General features: G+C 38.3%; 2 protein-coding genes across 3 annotated transcripts in view; both read right to left on the bottom strand.

Moving 5' to 3' along the window:
* The window catches only part of TTYH3 (tweety family member 3), a 177,651-nt gene that overhangs the window by 132,989 nt on the left and 22,173 nt on the right, over window positions 1–22,489 (bottom strand). The window lies entirely within an intron of this gene.
* The window catches only part of IQCE (IQ motif containing E), a 181,969-nt gene continuing 162,989 nt past the window's right edge, over window positions 3,510–22,489 (bottom strand). Inside the window, exon 22 of the mRNA XM_031941136.1 lies at window positions 3,510–3,872. Coding sequence (XP_031796996.1) covers window positions 3,778–3,872 — 95 coding nt within the window. The 3' untranslated portion in view covers window positions 3,510–3,777. The remainder of the gene's footprint in view (window positions 3,873–22,489) is intronic.

Here is a 22,489-nt window from a genome sequence, read left to right as displayed (position 1 = left end):
TCCAGGGCCCACTCTCTCTCTATCTATTACTTCCAAGCTGTTTTTCAAGTTATTCAATGAAATAACCTTAGCATAGTTGGGGCAAAGGTGAAACTCAAGTCCTACTTTCCCATATTACCTGACCATTTCCTTTTACATTTACCTCTACTGTATTATTATCTTTCTGTATATACATATATTGGTTCAATATCTGGTAAGTACCTAAAGGGTGGGAATTATCTCACACACCTCTAAAACTCCCACCAGTACCTTTAGCTCAGTTCTGGGCACATAATGAGTGTCTGATATATTTATTCAATAGTTCAATAAGCATTAAATAAAAGTGGTTTTCCTATTTTGTGAGCTGCACCATGTAAGCAAAGGTTGAAATCTAACAGTGTAAGGGAGTACTTGGTAATGAATTTTAAGTATTAATATCTTAGCTCAAACATGCTTTCTCACATATACAAAAGACCTAAAATGTGCATTGAGCAACAGGGGTGACAAGGGAATCAAGGATGGGAGCAGGAAAAACCATCAAGCACTTTGGAAAATACACAGCTCTTGGCAAAGGATGATGGTGGAAATTTAGCAACTGGCACATCTAGCTGGCATACTGTCTGAATGCCCTATATATAAACACGTATCTCACTGATGTAAAAACACACTAGTGCAGCTGCTGAACAGATGACACATGATTCCAGAAGCCTTGGGCTCACCCCTTTCCAACCCAAGAGCTGTTCTTTCCTAGTTTGCTGCCCACAAACAAGGATGCTAAAATACAGGTTGGTTTGGTGGTGGAGTTTTTTTTCAAGGCTCTTGTCAAACCAACGACATGCAGCTCCTTCCATTGCCAAGCCACAAAGATCCAACTATAGGGTTATTAAATTCAGCAGAATGAGGACTTTTGAGCCTCCAAGTGTAAAAGGGGGCTAAGCCCACGTTGAGGGCAGCGCTTTCTGACTCCCACCTTCCTCCTTACAATAAACAGTCCCTGCATGAAAATGAACATGCTCTACCCTTTGTTTCAGCATCAGCTTACTTCCTTTGCCTTTCCTCTGTCACAATCCTGTTTGTGACATCACAACCAAGTAAACATGAAGAGAAGAAACAACAATGGAAGAAACTGAGGGTGCCAGTCTGATCAAAATGTTTTTAGGGAGTTAAGGAATTGAAGTTTATTTTAAAGTACACAATCCTGCTAACAGCTGTGCCCACATGAGGTCCTATATGAAGCTGCCATATAGCACTGGGCTCACAAGTGATAGATTTAAGAGCTGGAAGAGCCTTTAGAAATCAGAGTTTAACCCCTTCATTTTCAGATAAAGAAATTAAAGCACAGAGGTTACAGGATGCAGCTACTAAGTGGGTAGGGGAAAGGGAAGAAGATTTGAACCCAGGTTCTTCCTGACTCCAAGCCTAGTGCACTATCCATTACAACTCCTTTGTTCCCTCCTACAGAGGTATGCTAATAAATGGATAAGTCAGCTTTCCAAAAAGACTCAACAAATTTTAATAATAATTATATATATATATATATATATATATATAACAGCAAAACAATGAGTTTAATTTTCATTATTATTTTCTCCATCACTTTCTTACGTCTAGACAATCCATAAACAATAAATCAAGCCCTAATTTAAAGAACTTGCTAATTTCCAAGGCGTAAAGGCTCACACTAAAAAATTTCACAATCAGCCAGCATATTCTTGCTGTGCCAGCAGGTACTCAGGTTCCTGGTAGTCCTTTACCTCAAGTCCAAAGGGACAATGACAACTAATACCTCAGGCTCAGATCCTACATGCAGAGGAGACCACAAGTCCCTAAGAATTTTTAATTCATAAACCCTGTGCCTGAAAACATCCTTTGTTAGATTATCCTCCTTTGCTATGGTGGAGAGCTGGAGAGAAACACACTGCTTCAGATCTGAGTGACGGGCCCTTAGAACTGCATGATTAACCCAGCTACGTGCTCAGAATGCTGGTTCTACTACTCCTGGCCAAGGAGAGGCTTTGAAGACAGATACAGAAGCCTGGGGTATTCTGACAAGAAAGCCCTACAACCTGGTCTATATCCCTGCCTGACTCAATGATAATAATTGCTCAAATCAGGATTATTATAGACATCTCCCATGGCACTCTCTTCTCTGGGACATCTAGAGTCTGAGTGGAGAGTGTGAGCAATCTGGAAGATCCACATTTCTGAATGAAGGTCCCCCTGTCATTGTAGGTAGGGTCCTGCCTCACCCTGCTCAAGAAGCAACCCCTCCTATTCCCCTACCCTACTCCACACCCTTTCCCCCAAAGTTTTCCCTGACTAAACTAGCCCTGCTAGCACATATCACGGAATCAGAATTGAAGGCTCTCCCATGAGTTTTTAACCTTTTAAGAGCCAAAGATCATGTTTGCAAGAGTAGTGAAGCCTACAAACTCCTTCTCAGAACAATGTTTTGTTTTTTAATTTCTAATGGAAGGAAATGCTCAATTTAGTGATATTAGTGAAAATAGAGATGTAATTTTGTAAAAATTCCATCCAAGCTCACAGACCCCTGGAAATACAGGTTAAGAAATTCTAATTTAACTCAACATCTTTTTTCTACATGTTAAGTTTCCACATAGAGGCAGGTATGATGTTATAGATGACTTCCTGACTTTGGAGTCCTATAGACCCAGTTTAAGTTAGTAAGGACAATCCATTTCCAGACTTCAGGGATTTCCACTGGCTGTTTTTCCCCCATACCTAGAATATTCTCCTTCCACATTTCTGCTCCCTGCCTTCCTTCAAAGTTCTAGCTAAAAATCAGGGGTGAAACAAGGTTGCCCTCTATCACCACTACTATTCAATATTATCCTAGAACAACTGTTAGCTATAGCAATACGAGAAGAAATTGAAAGAATTAAAGTAGAGGAAACAAAATTATCACTCTTTGCAGATGATATGGTAATATACTTAAAGAATCCTAAAAAATCAACTAAAAAGCTACTAGAAACAATAACTTTAGCAAAGTTGTAAGACATAAAATAAACCTACATAAATCATTGACATTTCTGTATATCAACAAGTTCCAGCTAAAATGTTACCCTCTATGAGAAGCCTTACCTGATCTCCCTTGATGCTAGCAGATTCCCTCTGTAGATTATCTCCAATTTTTCCCATATAAGACTAGTTTTTATGTTTGTTTATATGTCATTTCCCCCACTAGACTGTGAGCCTCTTTAAAGGCAGAGGCTGTCTTTTGCTTTTTCTTCATATCCCAATTCTTAGCATGGTACCTAGTGAACTTTCGAACAATACAGAAAGTCCCAAATGAAGACTAACACTTTGGGGACATCTTATATTTTGAGTTCCTACACTGTGCTGGATGTTGCTGCATGCTTTATGTTTTTCATATCCTTTCAAAGGCCCATTTCCCAATCAACCTCTAAGTCTATGAAGATCACTGAGATCAGGGACTCTTACCTACTTCTTTTATCATCTCTCCCTCCTACCCCTCCCCCCCCCCCCCCCCCCCCCCCCCCCCCCCCCCCCCATCTTGTCCAGAGCTTTACAGAACAGAAGGTATACAAACATCTGAGAAAGGATTTCCAGGTCAGGGAGAGACTATTCTTTTTATCATTCTCTTTCTCTCATAGGTATTTTTCTCCTCCCAATTTGTTTCCTGGTTTGGAAAACTAGGAGAGGAAGTTCACATTTTCATTGTAGGCCTTCTTTAGCAAACAGTTTAATCAGCCATCACTACTGGATTTGTCAAGACAGGAACAGAGTTTTAAATGAGATGCTTTAAATTAAACCAATTTAATACATTTCTTCTCTGGTTCCTTCTTTCAGCTTTCCTTTTATCGTACTCCAAACCCAGGCCTGGGTTTTAAGGCGCCTGGGAAATGATGGATCTAAAGAACAAAGAAAGAAATTGGAAACTGAGTGGATGCCCATCAGTTGGAAAATGGCTGAATAAGTTATGGTATATGAATGTTATGGAATACTATTGCTCTATAAGAAATGATCAGCAGGATGATTTCAGAAAGGCCTGGTGAGACTTACATGAACTGATGCTAAGAAGTGAATAAAACCATTGTACACAGCAAGATCATACAATGATTAATTCTGATGGATGGGGCTCTTTTCAACAGCAAAGTGATTCAGGCCAGTTCCAATGATCTTGTCATGGAGAGAACCAACTGCATTCAGAGAGAGGACTGTGGGAACTGAGTGTGGATCATGACATAGTATTTTCACTTTTGTTATCGTTGTTTGCTTGCATTTTGTCTTCTTTCTATTTTTTCTTTTTGATCTGATTTTTCTTGTGCAACATGAAATATGTATAGAAGAATTGCACATGTTTAACATAGATTACGAGCTGTCTGGGGGAGAGGAAGAGAGAAAAAATGGAACACAAAGTCTTGCAAGGGTGAATGTTGAAAACTATCTATGCAGGTATTTTGAAAATAAAAAGCTTTATTTAAAAAAAAAATGCAGGTTCCTAGTAAGAATACATTAATAATAGCTAGTATGTATATAGTGCATCAAGATTTTCAAAGCATTTTGCAAAAACTATCTCATTTTATCCTCACTACAACCCTAGGAGGTAGGTAATGCTATTATTCCCATTTTACAGATGAGAAAACTAAGGCAAGCAAGGGTTAAATGACTTGCCCGGAATCACACAGCTAGTAAATGTCTGAGGTCACATTTCACATTTGAACTTAGCTCTTCCAGACTTAAGAAATATAAATGATGGTTATAGTACATCAGAAATGAATACAATCCACTGAAAACCTATTGTACCATCTAGCTACTATTCTTTGGAGGTTTGTTTACAATGTTCCAAACTCTCCTATGCAGCCACTATGGGGTAAGAGTCTGGGGAGGCAAGAGAGGCTGAGATCCTTCCCCTCCTCCTCCTCTTGTAATCAGAGTTCATCACCTGCATTGATCGACTTTCAGGCTGTGCTTTCTTGGGCATAAAGTCAAGTGATCTCCAGTCAAGCAAACATTCTACACAGAACAGAGGGGGCAAGATTTGTAAAGGAGAAAGCTAAAACCTGAACAGCTATGGAACCATTTCAATATTGCCTCTTCTTATATCCAGGAGAAACTCTGAATCATAGTTAACTTTATTTTTTTTAATTAAAGCTTTTATTTACAAAATATATGCACGGGTAATTTTTGAATATTGATCTTTGCAAAGCCTTCTGTTCCAAATCATCCCGTTCTTCTCCTCACCCCCCCCCCCAGATGGCAGGTAGTCCAATACATGTTAAAAAAAAATATATGTTAAATCCAATATACGTATACATATTTATATAATTATCTTGCTGCACAAGAAAAATCAGATCAAAAAGGAAGGGAAAAAAAACTGAGAAAGAAAAAAATGCAAGCAAATAACAACAGAGTGAGAATGCTATGTTGTGTTCCACACTCAGTTCCCACAGGCCTCTCTCTAGATGTAGCTGACTCTCTTCATCACTGAACAATTAGAACTGGTTTGAATCATCTCAGTGTTGAAGAGTCACATCCATCAGAATTGATCATCATATAGTCTTGTTCTTGCCGTATATAATGATCTCCTGGTTCTGCTCATTTCACTTAGTGTCAATTCACATAAGTCTCTCCAGGCCTCTCTGAAATCATCCTTCTGGTCGTTCTTACAGAACAATAAAATTCCATGACATTCATAAACCATAACTTATTCAGCCATTCTCCAATTGATGGGCATCCATTGAGTTTCCAATTTCTTGCCACTACAAGAAGGGCTACTACAAACATTTTTGCACACGTGATTCCCTTTCCCTCCTTTATGATCTCTTTGGGATATAATCCCAGTAGAAACACTTCTGGGTCAAAGGGTATACACAGTTTGATAACATTTTGAGCATAGTTCCAAATTGTTTTCCAGAACGGTTGGATTCATTCACAATTCCACCAACAATGTATCAGTGTCTCAGTTTTCCTGCATCCCCTCCAACATTCATCATTATCTTTTCCATCTTAGCCAATCTGAGAGGGATGTAGTAGTATCTCAGAGTTGTCTTGATTTGCATTTCTCTGATCAATAGTGATTTGGAGCACCTTTTCATATGACAACAAATAGTTTCAATTTCTTCATCTGAAAATTGTCTATTAATATCCTTTGGCCATTTATCAATTGGAGAATGGCTTGAATTATTGTAAATTTGAGTCAATTCGCTATAGATTTTAGAAATGAGGCCTTTATCAGACCCTTTGAATGTAAAAATGTTTTCCCAGTTTTTTTTTCCCTTCTAATCTTGTCTTTATTAGTTTTGTTTGTACAAAAACATTTTAACTTAATATAATCGAAATTATCTATTTTGTGATCAATAATGATCTCTAGTTCTTCTTTGGTCTCAAATTCCTTCCTCTTCCACAGATCTGAGAGGTAAACTATCCTATGTTTTTCTAATTTGTTTATAATATCATTCTAGATCATGAACCCATTTCAACCTTATCTTGGTATATGTTGTTATGTGTGAGTCAATGCCTAGTTTCTGCTATACTAGTTTCCAATTTTCCCAGCAGTTTTAGTCAAATAGTGAATTCTTATCCCAAAAGCTGGGGCCTTTGGGTTTGTCAAACAATAGACTGCTAAAATCATGGATTATTTTGTTCTGTGAACCTAACCTATTCCACTGATCAACTGCTCTATTTCTTAGCCAGTACATAGTTAACTTTAAAGAAAAAAATACAAAAGCCACCTGCACTCAGAGAGAGGATAGTGGGAACTGAATGTGGACCACAACATAGTATTTCACTTTTTTTGTTGTTGTTTGCTTGCATTTTGTTTTCTTTCTCATTTTTTTCCTTTTTGATATTTGTGAAATATGTATTGAATTGCACATCCTTAACATATATCACTTGCCATTGAGGGGAAGAAATGGGGGAAAGGAAGGAAAAAATTGGAACACAGTATTTTGTAAGGGTGAATTTTGAAAATTATATATTTTTTCATGTATATATTTTGAAAATAAAAAGCTTTAACTTAAAAAAAAAAAACTTCACTAAGAAAATTCAAAGAAGGTTAGACTTGAGACATCTCATGCCTGAGAATGTGTCTTCTATTCTCTCTACTCAAGCAGAACAAGCATTCCGAAAACTGGCACTGTACCAAATATCCAGAAGGTTCACACCTGTCCTGGGGACATTCTGACACCACCAAAGTACAGCCCCACTTCAAGGAAAGGTGAGGAGGGGAGGGTAACAAACAATGGATACTGGAAAGAAGCTGTCTGAACTCCAGGAACAGGAAACTACTGAGAATACCATGTGACAACCACAAGACAAACATTTCTCTGAATGAAATGTTTTGCCAGTCTCTTTCATAATTATCAGAGCTAGTATTTATATAGGATACTTTAACATTTGCAAAGCATGTTTCATATATTATCTCATTTGCTCCTCACAACTATCCCATGAAGGAGGTGATATAATTGCACCCATTTTACAGATGAGGAAACAGAGATAAGCAGAGGTTAAGTGATTTACCCAGAGTCACAACTGGTAAGTGGCTTAAATAGGATGTGAACTATAAAGTTCTATCTAGTGTGTCTTTCTCTGTTAAGCTTTGCATTCTAAACAAGGAGGAAAAAGCTGCCGAGAATACTAAAGAATAAATTTAGACAGCTAATCTCTGGATATGGTTTCATCAGTAAATCACTAAGGTAGACTTAAGAGTTTTCCCCTCCCTCTAATAAAAAAGAAGAGGCTGCTCCTTCTGCACTATCCAATCTCTTCCCTACCCCACAAATTATACGTCTTAATGTCCTTGAAATAAGAGTTGTCAACGTCTGACTTTGTTATTGTTGTTCATCCTTCTTTAAAAGAGGGCCAATGACATCAGAAGGATGACTTCTTGATTTGTAAGTGAATTGGATTTAAGTGAGGTAGGGCTGGGCAAAGCCACCCACTCACTTTTTCCTCTAGAATTACCAGAGTTCAGTGGCACAATTAAGGACAGGATGACTAAAGATGGCTCTAGATGTGGTAGGAGACTTTTTTAAGCTAAGGTCTTTTCCAAGCCTTAGTTTGTCAGAAGCAACACCCATTTAGGGATCAACAGATCAAGTAACAGTAATATTAGTCTGCCTTCACAAAGATGACAAAATTCCCAAAATGCTGGAGCGGGAAGGACCTCTGAAAACCATTTACTCCAATGCCCTCGGTTTAACAGAAAAGGAAACATGAGACAGAAAAAAAGGAAATGGCTTGCATATAGTCCAGTTGATGGCAAAGCCAGGATTAGAAGAACATAACTGTGCCTTCTTTTGACTCCTATATAAGGGAGTTGTATGGAACCATAGAAAGACCATTACTCAGGGAGTCAGAGTACCTGGCTTCACATTTTATCTCTGACATTTATTCCTATACAATATGGAACAAGTCACTCTTACCTCCTTCAGCCTCAGTTTCCTCATTCATGAAATGAGGGGGTTGGACTAGATGGCCTCCAGGGCTTTTCAACTTGAGGTATGATCCCTATGAGTGTATCTTTCAAAAACTAAGAGAAAAGTAATTTTTTAAAAAGCATATTAGGGTTGGCTAGTCTAAAATCAAGTCAACAGAAAACACTGAATGGCTCTTGCATGCTCAGAATCGACCCACAGGGATACAAGAATTAGGAGACAATTCTTGGCTTTCATGGCTGTAGAACTGAAAGGGATCTCAGAAGCTATCAGTCAATCCATCAATAAACATTCCTTAAGTACCTATTATGTCCCAGGCCCTGCACTATTTTAGGGATGAGGAAATTAACTATGTCAGGAGACTGCCTATATGATAGAAAATGCCAACTCTAAAGTCAGAAGAACTGGTTTCAAATCTTGTCTCTGATACTAAATCTTGTCTCTGATACTTATTGCCTGTGTCACCATGGGAAGGTCAGTAAATCTCCTCGCACCTTAGTTTCCTCACCTACAAAATGAAATGTTTTCTAAATGTTTTTGAAGTCCCTTTTGGAGCTAGATCTTATCAGTAGGCAATACAATAGAGAGACCCTTTCTCAGACATGGTACCAGACTTGGGTAGTCATTTAATCCTCAGTTTTAGTATCCTCATCTGTAAAATGGGGATAATAAATAGCACCTACATCATGAGATGACTGTAAGGCTCAAATGAGATAATATATGACTAAGGCTTTGCAAACCATAAATGCTAGTTATATAATAATAATAATAATTACTATTATGTGATGGTATTTTTGTTTTGTTTTACCAGCTCATATGTGCTAATCTTGCCCAAATAAGTGATATAGATTCAGTTTCTTTTTCTGCTAAAATAGAAGGCTAGACTAGATAATTGATTAGGTTCTTCCCAGACTGAAATTCTGTAATAAATGCTATAAAGAGAAGGGAGAGATTACTGTTAGTCTACATTCCCAATCCTGTGCTAGGTACTATGGAAAATTCAAGGGAAATATTATTTCTGAAATAATAATGCTTACTATCTAGAATTTATATGGTGCTTTAAGATTTGCAAAGAGATTTACAATCATGAGGAAACAGGTAAGGAAGAGTATGTGAATTGCCTAAGGTCACACAGCAAGTAACTATCAGAGATTATATTTGGACTCGGGTCATCTCGACTCCAGAACAATCATTCAGGGTCCATCCTTTACTCCTTTTTGTATCCCCAGGACTTAGCACAGTGCCTGGCACATAGAAGATGCATAATAAATGCTTACTAAATTTTATTTTGGAAGAGGAGATAAGACAACCATATTCAAAAGATAAAACACCAAATATAAAATAATATAAAAACACCAACAATAAATGCCGTAAGTTTCCAGAGAAGGGAGAGACAGACGTAAATTGGAGTACTCAAGAAAGGAAGCCAGCATGACAAGAGGTGGAACTACACTTGAACTTAAAGCATGATTTTTGTTTTTCTTCTCGGGTTATTTATACCTTCTGAATCCAATTCTCCCTGAGTAACAAGAGAACTGTTTGATTCTGCACACATATATTGTATCTAAGATATACTGTAACCTATTTAACATGTATAGGACTACTTGCCATCTGGGGGAGGGGGTGGAGGGAGGGAGGGGAAAAATCGGAATAAGAGTGCAAGGGATAATGTTGTAAAAAATTACCCTGGCATGGGTTCTGTCAATAAAAAGTTATTAAAAAAAAGATAGGCTTTGAGAAGCCAGAACCAACTGCATGCCTTTGGGGGGGGTCTTGAATTTTTGCTTATATAAAGAAATAAAAGAAACCAAGGAGAAAACCTCAAAAAAAAAGAAAAAAGAAAAGAAAAGCATACATACCCAATACATGCATACTTATTTTATTTATAAATTAGTTATATATTTTAGTGTACTAATAATCATATATTTATATATTTAATTTATTTGTTTAACATTCATTAATGCATTAACATCAATTAAAATTATATTAATATTATATTTATAACATATTTATATAAAATATTGATATTTGCATGTTTTATAAATTATATATTTGTATGTTATAAAGGTTACTGAAAAACTGACATTTTCAAAAGATGAAATAAAAATAAAATTATTTAAAAAAAAAAAGAAAAAAGAAACTTAAAGAATGGATAAGATTGAAGCCAGACAAATCCCCAGGGTTCTTGACCATGAGGCAGCTCCCCCATGGAATGACAAAAGCACTATCACCTCCTCCCTATTTCTGTAAATACATAAGTTCCTATTAGATTATTACCCCTTGTCTTCTTCATCTTTGTATTTCCAGCAAAGCCTAACTCAAGACTAGACACACTGCCCAAAGCTTAGCAAATAGTTGTTGAACTGCTGAATCTATCAGGCATATCCCAGTTGCTCCTGAGGAATACCGTTTCAGCCACGGGAAGGGGTCCTCATTAGCACTGCAGTCCCATGTATATGACCCAGAAAGACTATCACCACCTTCTCAGGCTGAAAAATGAGCCAGGCAATGGAATGTTGGCTCTGGTCCATACAAAAGGAACAAACATGGCTAACCCACAATTCTATGTTAATATTTTAGGGATTCCGGAGTACATTACTGATTTAAAAAAAAAGTAAAACGGCAAATATCCAAAGCCTACTGCATCATGCATGGCATAAAGAACAAGAGCCAAGCCATGACCTTCCTCAGAACGGCCTAAAATAGACACTGGCAATGGTGTTATTTGAAGTGATGCTGCGTCCTGGATCAGGAGAAGGCCGGACAGGGTCAGATGAAGCCTTGATATGGGATATCATGGTGCCAAAAGAGTTTCCAAGGCTCAGGTTACCAAGGATCTCTCCTCATCCCAAGAATTCAACTGAATAAACAATTAATAAAGATTTCCCTAGGCCAGGCACTAGGATTACAAATAAAAATGACTAACTGTCCCCTGGACTCAGGAATCTTCCAATTTAATGGAGAAAAGATATTAACATAAATAACTATAATACAAAAGAGAGAGATGATGGCAAAAGAGAGTTCCAGAAAAAATGAGATATTTTTCTCATATAGAAAATATGAGAGAATTCCCAATCCCTATATTTTTGTCCACCTGCATTTTTGAGTTCTTTCACAGGCTAATTGTACACTATTTCAAAGTCCGATTCCCTTTGTACAGCAAAATAACTGTATGGACATGTATATATATATATTGTATTTAACTTATATTTCAACATATTTAACATATATTGATCTACCTGCCATCTGGGGGGGGGAGGAGGGGAAAAGTTGGAACAAAAGATTTTGTCAGTGCTGAAAAATTACCCATGCACATATCTTGTAAATAAAAAGCTATAATAATAATAAAAGAAAATATGAGAATTCAAAAAGATCACTTTCAGCTTGGAGACAGGAATAAAGGAAGAGAAAGAGAAAGAATCAGGAGACTTCATTGAAGGGATGACATTACCAGAACTAGATTTGAAAGAAGAAAAGAGGAGTTTCAACAGATATTAAGGTTTTCAGACTTTTCAGAGTCCATTCTAGTCTCTAAAGTTAGGGTCTTAAGCAAAGACATAAAGATAAGAGTTGGCTGTAGTTTCAAAAGAAATTGGGGAGAGAATAGTGCACTTTGGCTTAACCAGAACATATAAAGTGAAATAGTATGAAATATAATTAAAGGGAGAGTTAGGAGAGTCAAATAGAGGGTCTTGAATACTAACTACTCATCTACATCCTATCCTAAACACTCCACTACTTTCTAAGAAAACCTGAAGAAACATGAGAAAATATCACCAAAATAGACGAATAAGATGATCAAAACAAAACAAATATACACAAACTCCAGCTACCTTTCCCTAGGGGTTCTTGCTACCATCTGTCACAGAATACCTTCAGTAAAAGGGAAACAGGCCGCCTTAGGTAATGGTGGATTCCTCCTCACTAGAAGGTCAGACACAGGCTGAATGATCATGTGTCTAAGTAGATTTTAGAAAGGAATTCTTATTAGATACAGTTGCTTTTATTTCTATATTACTCCACAAGCATTTATTTAATCACTTATTTTGTTGCCATGCACTCAGTTCTGGTGGGGGTGGGGGCAAAGAAAAGCATATAGACAAGTTTCATATTCATAGACAGTCAGGTTTATAAAAATTTGGGTCAATCATTAATGTTTGTCTATTGTAACCTTCTTGACTGGAGCAGGAAGCAAGAATAAATCTCTACATTCCTCTCTTTCCCTTCCAGTTCCTATGCAACTTTGGATAAATCTCTCTGGGTCTTAGTTTCCACCTACAAAATACGAACAACAAGGCCAGAGCTATTATGTGACATAATGAATAGAGTGATTTGTAAGCCATAAAGTTGCTATATATATGTCAACGATCATTAAATTACAAGGGCCAAAGCAGTCTATGAATCTCAACAGATCAAGTAACAGGTTTCTGGGGAAAGGCTTTCTGATTGGAACAGGCCCAGCAAGAGATGGTGGGAGTGGGGATGGTGATCCAGAAAGAAGGATGATGGAGTGATGGGATTCTAAAAAGCTGCTGGTTGGTCACAGGGGTGTCTTTTACCAATAGATTTTTCAATAGGCCCTCGAACCCTCAGCCTAGATGCTGTTGTTCCAAGGTACTTGCCACCTGGACCCTCCTTTAGAACCATTTCTTTATTAGTGGGAAAGCGCTGGGAAAGGAGATGGCCTAGGGTATATATGTGTGTGCCGGGGGAGGAGAGAGTGACTAAGAATCTAAGGCTGAGGTCACCACTCCATAAACTTCCCCTTCACAACTCCCCTCCTCCTCCCTAGAGCTACTGAAAGCAAGAAAGCCAGCTGCCTTCCCCCTCTCTCCCTAAACTGCCCCATGAGACAACAGGCTTCCAGGAGAGGAATAAAACCCTGCAAAAACAGGAGCTCCATCTGAAAAGGGGAGAAGAAAATGCAGCAAGCCTGGAAGGAAGGCACAGATCAGATAGTAAAGCGGCTCATTTACAGAATATTTTATAACATAACGGAAAACACTGTCCCTGCCACACAACATACTTTCCCATTTTAAAGGTGAGATAACTGAGTTTCAAAGAAAGCGGATGATTTGTCTAAATCACACTATACACTAAATGTGAAGAGATGGAAATAAAAGTCAGAGCTTCTGAAAACAAACTCTGAGACCCTTTCCACTATAACACTGGTTCCCCCTCCCCTCCTTCAACCACTGACTCAAATCAGAGTTTGTATATAGTACAGTTTAGGTTAAGTAACAAAAACAAAACAAAACAAAAAATGAGTTTAAGTAGCAAGTCCATTTTCCAGGGCCTCTCCACTAAAGGAGTGGAGAAAAGGTGAACAGAGAACCCCAAAAGAGAATTTGGCAGGTCTGAGGTTTACAAAGATTTATAAAGCACATTCTTCCCACCAAATCTCAGAGTGGGGGAAGAAGGAGAGTAGGAGGTAGGTAGCCCAAGTGTCATTAAATCCATTTTACACATGGAAAACCTTAGGTGAGAGCAGGATAGGACCTAAATAAATGAAATGGAGTCAGATAACTATATACGTGGAGTTATTTGAAATAAAGTATCTTTTATAATGGATTTGAAATAACTTCCCTCCCTTCTAGAAAACCGAGCTTTATATTTGCAATTGCTATTAAGTCTGCCAAAGCACTAGCCTAAATGATCTCATTGTCCACGTCCGGCCTTCCACAATCGTAGAGGGGGGGAAAAAGGGCACATTATCTTCCCTTAATAGATATGAACTCCAGAAAACTTTTATATTCCAGGGGGCTTTCCCAAGAACTCTGGAAAATGACTCATTTTGCTGCCTGACAGAATAAGATGAAAGTTTTTCCATTGTATTCTGAGCATGGCCCAGGCTCTTCAAGAACCTGAACGACTAAGAGAGTGTGAAAGAAACTGCCCCATTTGACCAAGATCCCATGAGCCATGGGTCTAGGGTTCCCAGAGCCAAATTCAACTGTCCAGGGAAAGGCAAGAATCAATTTTTTCCCAGCATGCCCACACACATCCTCTCCCATTCCCCCCAAAAGGATGCTCAACCAATAAGGCTCAGCTTGAGGGAAGGCCAGCTGTGCAGGGTGGAAACTGGGCTCTCCAGAATGCTGAGTCGGCAGCTCTCTTTCACCCAGTTTTCTCCCCTCCCCCCAACAATTACAGTTCAGTCTGAGGCTCTCAGAGAATGGTCAGAAATTGAAAACAGATTTCGACTAAACCCAGGATTGGGTTTCATGAATTCCATTACTCTGAGCTCTCTCAGCATTTCCTGGAGCGAATACTAAAAGGGGGAGTGGGGAAAGGGAATGAAAAAAGAAGGGAAGGACAAGAGAAAGGAAAAACAAAAGGGATTTTGCCTTTTACTATTACATCCAATCTTCTTCCTACCAATGTCCTGGAAACCGGGACTTGAAGCTCCGGGAATCTCTCTCCCATCCAAAGGAGGAACCATGGTTGATGAATACCTACTAAGACCCAACCAAGAAACTCTCTTCCAAATTACTAGTGTCTAATACTTCAGGAATCACCTGGTTACAAAGGGAATTGAGATGGCTTTTGTTTTTCTAGTACCTATGTATCCAGGTCAAAAGCAAAACTTCAAAAGGGGAGTTCAAATTCTGCAAAAAACTTCATAGACCCTGGGTGGGTAAGAGTTCTGTGTAAAATGACTGAAAGAGCATTGGACTGAAACTAACTGGTCACATGGACAGGTAATTTCCCATCTCTGAATGTGGATAATAACTTATTTCATAGGAATGATAGGAGCATCAATATTTAAGCTCCTGGAGGGCCAAAAGCTGTGTGGCTCATTTTGCTTTTTTTACTCTCAGGTTTTAGCATAATGCTTTGCAAAGCTTAATATATTTGTTGAATCAAAATAGACAATACATGTGTGAAAAGGAAGAGGAACCAGATTTTTATTTACTGGAATAAGGAACACTCTCATGTGGAAGTTCTCTTTATCAAAGCAAGTTCAAATTGGCCCCTTCAGTTGTTTATAGTCTTAAAAGAGTTGCCCAGAGCACAGACATTAAATGAGCTGTCCAAAGTCACATAGCCAATATATGTCAGAGAAAGAACTTGAACCCAAGTAGTTCTCTATCTACTATACCACACATTTCTTCTTGTAAAGTATTTGGGACATTTTATCATCCTTAACTCCACTTAGATGGAAAGGTCTTTTCCTTTAGGCCCAATCTCAGATTAATGGCCCTAGTCATGTAGCTAGAATTGAATAGCTCCTCAGGCTCACATCCCCCCTTTTGGTCCCCTTCACCAATCAGAATTTAGGTGATATTCTCTGGACTGTTGGTTGGTTGAAAGAGGAGAATCCAGAGCTCTTTTCACATTACTCAAACAGCCCAGAAGTCCTAGGTGTACAGAATTAGAAAAGGAAGAAATCCACACCATCCAATAGTGTTACATCTCCCTCCTCCCAGTCTCCACCTCTATTTACATCTAGTGAACATTAACTTCACTTGGTGTATTTTAAATGTGTCTATTTTAGTTCCTCATTTTAACATGTCTCCTAGGGTGTGAATTTAAAAAGAAAAATTAAACCTTTTATATTTTACAACAAATTCTTTTTTTGAATCGTTATCACCAATGGTGAGGACCACCTAGCAGACCAGGTCAGGGGGCAAGTCTCTCGGCCTACCACCTAGGAGTTCTGGGTAATGAGTGGTCAAACCTGTTTTGCCTTTTCTCCCATGTTTCCTACAAGGCCTGTTTGGACTTGAACCCTGGCTTTGCTAGGTTTCCCTTAGGGCTCAACCCTGCAGAGGCCTCTATAATCAGCAGAGTTCATGGGATCTTACACACAAAAAGGCCACTCAAGCAGGCGGTGGAATTAGGAGAGGCCAGGGGAAGGGGAGCTATTGACTAGTATGAAGTGAATCCCTAAATCTATATTAGTTCAAGGCAAAGACCCATTGACAGACCTAAAAATAAAAGTGCAAAGTGAGAGGCAGAGATAGGGAGTAACCAAAGACCCTCAGGTTCCAGCACTCCAAAAGCCCCCTCTCTTCATAGATTTGTAAGGTTCCTCCTACCACCATCTTTTAAAAAATTTTATCTGATCTGGGCAATCTCTCCACTGGCACAATTTCGAGTCATATCTCCACCTACACTTATCCAAGCACAATGGCTGAATCAGCATTGCCTCTCACCCATTGAGGGCCCAAACTGCCAATTTAACAATTGGGGGAAGAGGGCAGGAGGAAGGAAAGGCTGAGATTGTCTTATGGTGTACGCAAGGAAGAATGTTAAATCTCAACAATCTACTAGGGCTGAGATTGTCCAACTTCTTTGTTATGGAAATCTAAGAAAAGACAACTGGTAGGGTAGGATCTCTCTCCAGGGAATTTGGATTTGGCAATTTAACACCACAATTGTCCTCAAATTGAACAGCGGCAGCAGAATTAGGGCAGTACTGGGTCATGGGATTATAGAATCACACACAAACTGGAAGGGACCTTTTTCCCTCTGACAATATTTTTATAATGGCTCCCGGATCACTGTTTCACCTAACACCATATGTAAAGTTAATTAACTTTTTTGTAGGGTGGTATATGCCTGTTCTTGCCTTCTCCTAGTCTCTCTGGTACATTTCTGGGCTTAATCAGTTTTCTCAGTTCACCTTGACCTTGCTTTTCCAGAAGCTCTGATCTCTATGCTTAGTTGTCAGCACATATTTATGCCATAATGAACCTATGAACTCATCAGTGTTAGTCCTCCTTCCTGATCCTATCCACTCACACCTTCTCTTCCTATTCAATCCTGGTCTTTGTACTTCCTTAGCTCCTCTACAGAGGATCTATCCAGTGTGCCGGAGGACATCTCCTGGACATCTCCTTATTAATATTCTGAAGATATGGGTGGAATGTGGAGAATTAATTGTGAATAACACATGACAGATTAACCTAGTCCTTTAATGCCTATTTATTAGATAGGTGCTACAGATAGATAATGATGCAAGCAAAGAACTGAACTGGAAAAAAGAGAAAAGGCTGGGCCACATTTGGGAGAAAGCATAACACTTACAAAGAACCAAGCTGCTCTCTGCTGTAAGAACCATTTTGAATAATGATATTCTTACAATGGTGGTATATGGCTTCAAATCACTGCAAGAGGTCATGTGTATGTGTGTGTGTGTGTATGTGTGTGTGTGTGTATGTCTGTGTGTGTGTGTGTGTGTGAGAAATATGTCAATGGCCAGAAGCATATTGTCAATAATGATTTATGTGTGAAATATGGTACAAAAGATAGTAATAGTAATTAATCGACAAACATTTATTGAGCACCTACTATGTGTCAGACCCTGGATATTCAAAGAAAAACAGAAACAGTTCCTACCTTTCAGGAGTTCGCATTCCATAAGAGGAAACTGCATACACACACACACACATATACATTAACAAATATATGTGTGTGCGTATACTTATATTGTATTTAATTTATACTTTAACATATTTAACATGTATTGGTCAACCTGCCATCTGGGAGAGGGGATAGGAGGAAGGCGGGGAAAAATTGGAACAAAAGGTTTGGTAATTGTCAGTGCTGTAAAATTACCATGCATATAACTTGTAAATAAAAAGGTATAATAATTTTTAAAAAACAAACAAACAAATATATGTGTACGCATACAGAAAATCATGGTGGGGATAAGAAAGTTCTCATGTACAAAATGGTGTTCAAGTTGAGTTTGAAGGATGCTTTTGTTGCTGTTGTTCAGTTGTTCCTGTCATGGCTGACTCTGCATGACCCCATTTAGAGTTTTCTCAGCAAAGATACTAGGGTGGTTTGCCATTTCCTTCCCTAGTTCATTTTATAGATGAGGCAAACAAGAGTTAAATAACTTGGCCAGGGTCACACAGTTAGGAGCACTTTCTCCACTGCACCACCTGGTTGTCTTGGAGGATGCTAAGGATCCTAAAAGAAGTGAAAGGGAATGCATTTCAAACAGCCAGGAGGATATAGACCAGCATATGTGAAGAATAGCAAGAAGATAAGACTGATTGGACTATATAATACACAAAGGTAGACATGTAATAAGCCTGGGAAGGTAAGCTATATCCACACTAACATGGGTTTTAATAATCACCCTGTAGGGTTTATATTTGATCCCAGTAGCCACAGGGAATTACTAGAGACTAGTAGAATGGGAAATGACATGACCAGATTGTGTTTTAGTAATATCATTTTGGCAGCTGTGTGGAAGAGAGACAGAGAGAGCAGAGACTTGAGATGGAGACCATTTAGGATGCTACTGCAATAATGGGCCAGGTAAGAGGTAAAAGGGTCTGAACCAGGTTGGCTGCTATGTGAGTGAACAGGAGATAGATGTTAAGACATGGCAGAATTAGCAAGAGATAATGGATTGACAATGGATTGGGTATGTGAGGAGAGAGGAGCAGATGATGACTGAGGTTGCAAATCTGGCAGCAACATTGATCTTGTTGTTCCTCCCACACAATACTCCCTGTCTCTGTATCGCCTGTCATTCATGCTTGGAATGCTCTCCCTCCTTACCTACACCTCCTGCCTTCCTTCAAAACTCAGTTCAAATCCTCCCTTTTGTTACTGCCTTATTTCTGAGATAACCTTCCACTTACATTATACAGCTTATATACACTTTTTTTTTCAATTGTTATTTCCTCCATTAGCAATATGCTCCTTGAGGGCAAGGAGAATGTTTTTGCTTTTCTTTCTATCTCCAGTGGCTGGCAAATAGTAGGTATTTGATAAAATGCTGATTGACAGACATTATTAAAGAGGTATATATGATTGGAAAAGCACCACATCATATAAATAAAGGCATAGCAAGTGGGCAAATCAAATGTTCCTTAGAAGATACAAAATACTTATAAAATAATGTTCATGAAATTGAATTAGTTCTCTCCTTCAAGAAGCTTCTCATGTATCTGCCTCAGTTCTCCAACCCCAGGTGAAACTAGTATTCCCAGGAAACTGAAGAAGCAGTGCCCATGGTCAGATCCATGAAGGCCCAAGAGAGCTAAGAACATTAGGTGGAAGGTCAAAGGTACTTTATGTAATCTCACTTCAAAAGGGAATTCGGACTTCTAAGGAAGAGCTCCATGTCAGCAATCAGATACAGGGACTGTTTCTAAAACAAATGCTTTAGAAACATACTGGGATGATAGTGAAGGCTCAAATTGGAGTAGTAACACCTTTGTGTTACTCTGTATCAGTGTACTCTGATACAGTGAACCCAGGGGGGCTTAGAAAGTGAGTGCCATACAGTTTAAATGGAACCAAAATCCAGCAAGAAATGTAACTAACTTGTTGCATTTCCAGCCAAAGGATCCAGCTCTAGTTTCCTTACAACCAAGAAGATGGGGTATTATGTTTATCTAAATATAGACTAATTCTGAATATAGGGCAGTGCCTGAAATCAGGTCTCTCCAAAAGGAAGAATACTAATAGTAATTATAATAACAACAATAACAACTACTAGCATTTATGTTTCAATGGATCCAGAAACTCATCAGTGTTGACACTTCCTACAGATTGCATGCCATTCACACCTTTTCTTCCAATATAATTCTTTCCTTGTACTTTCATAAATTCTCCATAAGTGATCTACCAGAGGACTTCCCCTAGCTATTTATTTCATTTGCAAAGGTCTTCACGTATGTTAACTCATTTAATCTTCAGAACAACCTTGTGAAGTGGGTGCTGTTTTCATTTATAAATGAGGAAACTGAGACTGAGTGTGTTTAAGGTCACAGAGCAGTGTCTGAGGCAGAATTTGAATTCAGATCTTCCTCACCCCAAGTCTAACACACTATCTACTGATACACTAATTAAAAATTATACAGTCACACTGGAGAAGGATTTACTGTGGAAAAACTGGGCCTAATATTCATAATGTATTTATTACACAGAAGCCAGGGATATGAATTCAATACTTGTCCCTTGTAAGTGGCAAAGCCTACAAACTTTGATCAAAATGTCATCATAAAATCAGGTCTCCTGTATATTTGAATGCCTGGGGAGATGAGAACAGAGAGATGCATTTCATACAGTAGTTCTCATTGTCTTCAACTTGTGAACCTTCCAAACAAGATTTAGATTCTCCAGGGGATTTTTTTGAGAAGAGCAGAAAAAGCATCTCCGAGCCAGCAACTCCAAATCATAAGCTCATTCATTCAGATCTATTAGGAGCCCAAAAGGTGCTCTTCAACCACTTCATTATAAGCATAAGGAAACTGAGACCCCAAGACTGGACCTGGCTTGAGGTTGTAACTAGCCATCTAAGTCAAGTCAAACAATAATTCTTCTCTGGAATGATCATCAACCTTCGGCTTTTCGTAAGCTAACTTTTTTTCTTCCCAGGTGACATTTTTGGACCATTCTAATCCATGGGAAATGTCTTCCTTATACCAAGCCTTGGAGCTGAGTCTTTGCAGCTTCTACTCAATGTTCCTACTTTGGTCCTCTAGGGCCAAACAGAACATGTCGAAGCCTGCTTCTATTCAAACCTAGTTCTTCTGACCACAAAAGCCAATGCATATTTTCCATTGCCATGAAAGCCTTCTTCTTCCCTCCTTTAGGCATGCAGAAATGCAGGGAAAAAAATACCAGGATGTATTCAAGTCCAGGTGCTCCTTGTTTATTCCAAACACCCAGAGGAGACCTTCCTAACTCTACACCTTAGAACTAGAACCAGCTCTTAATTTTTCTTCCAATACTTACATTTCTCTAATAGTTCTCAAGATAAACTCAGAAATGGTGGCTTTATTTATTAGTTTACATTGGTGTGTCATCAGAAACATGATTGAAGCCATTAGATTAGGCTTCTTGTTTGTGTTCAATTGCTTTAAATTGTGTGACTGTAACCCCTTTTGTGATTTTCTTTTGACAAAGTTACTAGAGTTTTACCATTTTCTGCTCATTTTGCAGATGAGAAAACTGAGGCAAATAGGATTAAGTGACTTTTCCAAAGTCACATAGTAAGTATCTGAGACTGAATTTGAACTTTGATTTTCTTGGCTTGAAGTCTGGTGGTCTGTTCACTGCACCACTCAGCTGTCTAGTCTAGACTAGGGATCAACATTATTGTAGATTTACCTTAAAAGGGAATCTGACATGGTGATTATAATACCTGGACCTGAAGTCACAGAGATCTGTCTGGATTCAAATCCTTTCACTGATATAACTGTTATATAACTATTGGGCAAGAAATTTAAATTCTCTGAGTCAGTTTCCTCACCTGAAAAGTGGTAAAAAATAATAATAATAATAATAATAAAAATACTAAGAATAACTAATATTTATATAGAATCTACTATGTCCCTGACACTGTGCCTACACTTTACAATTATTACATTATTTGATCCTCACATCAACCATGGGAGGTAAGTGCTATTATTATCCCTGTTTTACAGATGAGGAAACTGGGAAGTTAAGTGATTTGTCCAGGATCACATAGCTAGTAAATGTCTAAGACTAAATTTAAATTCTGATCTTCTTGATTCTGTCTCCTGTGTTCTGCCCAATGCATCATCTAGTTGTCTCTACATATAGTATAAAAATAACTATGGTGTCTATTCTATAGGTTTATTTTAAGGCACAATTGAGATAATATGTGGAAAGAACTTTGCAAGCTTTAAAACACTAATAAATGCCATTGATAATGATCAAACTGTATGTTATAAAGTGAAGTTGTCTTGGATTTCAAGCTCCAGAGGCAAAGATTGGGTCTAGGAATGTCTCTGAGTGCTATGAACAATTAGGGTGGGAGGAAGAAAAGTTTGGAATATAGTTTTACAAAAATGAATGTTGAAAACTATCTTTACATATATTTGGAAAAACAAATACCATTTTTAAAAGATTCATGATTTTTTTTTTTTTTTGATGTAATCACTTCTTCCATTGTCACCGGTCAAAAGTCCTCCAACTCTTTAGTGGAAGATCTTCATGAGTTGCTAAGAGACAGATAAAGGCTCTAATTAAGCCAAGCAGTGTACTGGAGATACAAATACAAGCAAACAAGATCATCCCTACCTTCATGGAGGTAGCTTGCATCCTAATGAGGCAAGATGACATATAAAAGGATTGTGGGTCAAGGTGGC

This window comes from Sarcophilus harrisii, chromosome 1, assembly GCF_902635505.1.
Source record: "Sarcophilus harrisii chromosome 1, mSarHar1.11, whole genome shotgun sequence".
Taxonomy (NCBI): Eukaryota; Metazoa; Chordata; class Mammalia; order Dasyuromorphia; family Dasyuridae; genus Sarcophilus; species Sarcophilus harrisii.
The sequence above is the reverse complement of the archived record's forward strand: the minus strand, read 5'-3'. Positions and strand labels throughout refer to the sequence as shown.